Below are 5,000 nucleotides of genomic sequence, written 5' to 3'. Positions count from 1 at the left end.
AAACAATTCGGCAAGCAGCTTGGTGAGAAGCAGACAACTATTGGTGCGATTATTCGTAAATGGAAGCAACACCAAACAACTGTCAATCGCTCTAGGTCTGGGGCTCCATGCAAGATATCTCCTCGTGTGGTATCGGTGATCATCCAAAAGGTGCAGAATAACCCCAGAACTACACAGGGGGTATTCTGTTTCTCACTGTTAGAATACACCTACCATTACAATTATAGATCACACATTTCATTGCAAGTGGCCAAACTTGCGAAATCATCAGGGGTTCAAATACTTATTTTCCCCACTGTATATATATATATATATAATATATATATATATATATATATCGGTATATATAATATATGTATATCGGTATATGCGGTATATGCGGTATATGCGGTATATGCTGTATTCCTGTCGTATTTGTTTATTCATCCGCTCCTCCTGGTCTTGGGGGCAGCATTCCTGCGATTGTAAACCTCGCTGTATTCTATTTTATGAATGAGCTTAGGGAGGGCCCCTCTCCACACCACACCACACCACACTACAGAAAAACACTTCACACCACACATCCAATCAAGAGGCACACAGGGTGACACCATCTCTCCTGTGACTGCCCTCTCTCTGCCTAGCACTCTCTCACTCTCTACTCTCTCTCTCTCTCTCTCTCTCTCTCTCTCTCTCACACACACACTCTGTCTGTCTCACTTTATCTCTCTCCCTTTCTTTCTCTCACTGTCTGTCACTCACACTCACGCGACTATTAAGATCCACACCCCTTTCACACACACTTTTTTTTTTAAACACACAGACACTACAACTTGCAAATGCCACCCTCTCTTCACTCGCTCTCGTTCTCTCTCTCTACCTCTATCTCCCTGACTGTTTCTCTATATCTCTCCCTTTCCCTGATCACCCCCCTCTCTCTTTGGTCACGGACACATACAAAGAGGCATCCCTTTTCCCCTCTCTCTCTCTCTATTGCTCTCTTGCGCACACCCTCTCTCTCTCTCTCTCTCTATTGCTCACACCCTCTCTCCCTCTCTGTCCCCCTCCCTCTCTCTCACACACACATACACACACACACACACACACACACACACACACACACACACACACAGAGAGAGCAGGTCTCACACACTGTCACTGCATCACCTGGGGACCTGGTCTCCCACCTGGTGACACCATGTGAAGTCTGGCGTGTGTCGCAGGTTCACATCTCAAAAGGGGCTCTGGAGACACTGCAGTTACTCATGAGGGAACGCATCACACACTCATTTATTCACTCACACACACTCACTCTCTCTCTCACACACACTCTCTCTCACATACACACATACACACACACACTGGCACTCTGGCTCTTTCTCTCACACTCTTACAAAATAACAGACACAAAGATCCAAGCACACTCAAACTCACTGAAACACACTGCCATACACACACACATAGACTTATAAAGACACACATTGATTTTCAATCAGCCACACACATCCAGACACACATACCCTCTCTCTCTTTCTCTCTCACACACACACACAGACACACACACACTATCACACACACACACACACACACACACACACCCTCTCTCTCTTTCTCTCTCACACTCACACACACACACAGACACACACACACTATCACACACACACACACACACACACACACACACACACACACACACACACACACACACACACACACACACACACACACACACACACACACACACACACACACACACACACACACACACTCAGGGAGTCTGCACCACTCCCTGGTGGTGGCTGGAAGCCGGCACTCAGACACCGCTGTGCAAGGGGAATTGGGACGGTGTGAACACACTGTGTAACCCTTTCCCATCGGTGAAGGAAAGACAGAGAGAGGGGAAGGATGACTTACCTGCTGCCTAGGGCCTTTTCATCCAGTTCATGGGGCTTCACAAACCACTTCCCGATGCGCACAAAGTCCTTATCCAGCAGACACCTGTCACATACAAACATCACGTCACATACAGAAAAGCCACACAGCTAAAAGAAAAAGATATATTAAACTCTTTGCGAAGAGGGAGAGTGCTTTTGATAAAGAGAAATATGATGTAACTGACTGACACAGAGGTGGATTTAAGATGGTTAAAAGTATTTTTCACTTTTATCTGCGTGATCTAAAGGAAAATTTAGGTTTATTTAACCTTTATCCAAATCTTGTGGCATTTAAAGGTCATATTGTTTATATCTGAATCAAAGTAAGGGTTGCTTGGGGAGCCTTGGAAAGATAGAAGATCATGTAGCTTCCTTAATAACCCTTTTGAAAGATAAAAAGGTTTGTGTTTTTGATCATGCCGCTAATGGCCGCTATGAAGTGATTTGGCAACTTACAATCAATAGGTTTTACACAGGCTTAATAACAATCCAGTCTTAAAATAGCTCCTGTCATGAGTCACACACACATAAATCCACCCTTATCAGATGTGTGTGGCATTTAAAGGCAAACACTGTGACAGGTGAAGATTGTAAGGAGTCAACAGCTCCTACGTTGAGAGCTGAGGGTATTTAACATGGCTCCAGGGGGTACGTGGGAAGTGTGTTTTTTCTGTGTTAATCCGTGAAGACAGAAAAGTCTGCAGGTGATCAAAAGTGTCTCATAGGCGTCACAGTTGGTCCTATGTTTGGCACAGGTGATAGAGAAGGGGCCTTTTCCACCCCTGCACCCTCTCCCTATGCACTTGCACTCGGCCACATAAAGTGCCACCCAAACCAATTAGCGGGGAGTGGAAGTGGGATATAAGGCCCTCCATCAGCGTGCCTGAGCGAGGCTGCATCGATGCAGGCTTCGCAATCAGTTTTTTTGTGTCTGTGCAGCACCTTAACTCTACATGTCAGCTGTTTTAATGGTCGCATGGCCGTATTAGTTAATTAATGAGTAATTTACAACATATGAGTGCAACTGATATTAAAGCAAAAATGCAGTAAAACACTGAAGATCGAAATAAAGCAGACCTACGGAATACAACATGTGTGGGTCTATGTATTACAGCGTACGGGAGAGTTAACGTAAATAACACGACATGCATCCAGTCATACATAATGAGAAGAGAGTCTCAAGAGAGTATTTTTTCCTGAGATCCTCAAAATGTTTATTTTATAGCGTTTTTTAAGATTGACTATACACGTTATTTCAATGTCTGAAAATAATCAATTTCCTTTTTCTGTGGAGGGCATATCAAAGTTGCCACAGTACACCCCAACCCCTTCATAAAGAGTGCCCATGGCAGCCCGAGTGAATACATTTGTGTACAGTACACAGAATTATGGGAGTGTGGCACTTGCCGCCTTGAATGGGTAGTCTTTTCCTATTTCTTTTTATTTGTTTTTTAACAATCATAATTAGTTTGGTTTTGTTTTAGTTTGTTTGTTTGTTTAGTTTTACTTTTTATTTCACTTTAGGAAAATGTCTCAAAACCATTCGTTTTCATCTTATTGTAAACTGAAGCTAAAACTAACAGTTTTGAATGAAACAGAAAACTTAGGATGGGAAATATTTGTTGTAAAGGTACTTGTAAATGTGTAGTTTAGTAATTCACATGAGATCATATTAAATATAGAACAGCTACGATGGTTGTAGGCACAACACAAACAAATACCAACCGGGATCTCCAGTCAACTCTGCTGTAAACTACGACACGTACCTAGTTGTGCATAATGAGATGGACTGTGCTGTGATGTGCACCCTTTAGTGTTTTTGATAACTTACTTCAATTCCTTTTAAGTCTCTCTGACAGGATAGATTTAGAGTTAACACCTCCAGGTCCAAACAGTTAGCTTCTGAAATTCTGTAAGACTCCCTGATTTGAATGTTTAATACTTGAAATATGCTCAAGTCTTTAAGGACAGGGAAGAAGAGATTAGGGGAGAGAAAGGTAGAATAAGAGAAGAGATAGAAAGAGGGATGGACCATGCTGTGATGTGCACCCTGTACTGTGTTTGATAAGATCTGATTTTGACTGGCACTGTGATATGAGTTTAAATTTATTTTCAATGATGATTGAGATATATATATATATATATATATATATGAAGCTGGCAAAGATGAAAGTCAGAGCAACATGATATATTTGAGTGTGGGGAAGTGCAGTTGTAAGTAGTAGCAAGCTTAAGTTTTTTACTTTGATGGTAATACCTTAATTCTGCCTTTATCCACTCATTGTTGTCCATTAAGATGACTATAACTTACTTCAATTGCTTCATAGTCTCTCTGACAGGATAGATTTAGAGTTAACACCTCCAGGTCCAAATAGGTAACTTCTGACATTCTGTAGGATTCCCTGATTTGAATGTTTAAAACTTGAAATATGCTCAAGTCTTTAAAGGTGCTCCAACTTCAGTGTCTCAAGCAGGTGATGATAAGGAATGATTCAGTAAAATTTTGGGATATGTAGTTTTTAAATTGTGAAAAGAAGTGTGAAAAGCGTTTCAGGCGTATGAAGTGAAACTGGACTGTACCTCTCCAGCAGGTTGTGGATGGCTTTGAAGAGGAGCGTCCTGCACTCATATGAAAGCCCACATTCCCAGAGGCCCTCCTCAGCAACTGGAAGAAGAAACAGAAAAGGAAGCAAATATAATTTTAGAGGGTTGTGAAGATTATTACGTGTTATCTGAAGGCTTATTAACATTCATATTTTTCTTTGTCGTTGTTTCTATCTCTCAAACATACTCACACACACAAACACACACACACACACACACACACACACACTTGGGTACACACATATCCTGCAAAAAGCTTTAAAAACTGAGTACACTGTGTCCATGTGTACACTTCTCAAATGGGTAAAAGAGTCAGCTCAAATCTCTGACAGCGCAACAAATACAGACACGTATTTCAACACGCACACTGAAACACACACACACACACAAACACATGCACAATAACCCAAATGGAGACACACACACACACACACACACACACACACACACACACACACACACACACACACACACACACACACA

General features: G+C 41.9%; 1 protein-coding gene across 1 annotated transcript in view; it reads right to left on the bottom strand.

Moving 5' to 3' along the window:
* Positions 1-5,000, bottom strand: part of LOC308372853 (mediator of RNA polymerase II transcription subunit 13-like) — a 94,249-nt gene that overhangs the window by 42,762 nt on the left and 46,487 nt on the right. The window contains exons 3-4 of the mRNA XM_080848197.1: positions 4,494-4,578; positions 1,894-1,977 (exon numbers count right to left, since the gene is read on the bottom strand). Coding sequence (XP_080704323.1) covers positions 1,894-1,977; positions 4,494-4,578 — 169 coding nt within the window. The remainder of the gene's footprint in view (positions 1-1,893; positions 1,978-4,493; positions 4,579-5,000) is intronic.

This window comes from Sprattus sprattus, assembly GCF_963457725.1.
Source record: "Sprattus sprattus genome assembly, chromosome: 11".
Taxonomy (NCBI): Eukaryota; Metazoa; Chordata; class Actinopteri; order Clupeiformes; family Clupeidae; genus Sprattus; species Sprattus sprattus.
This window is presented reverse-complemented; position numbering and strand designations above follow the sequence as displayed.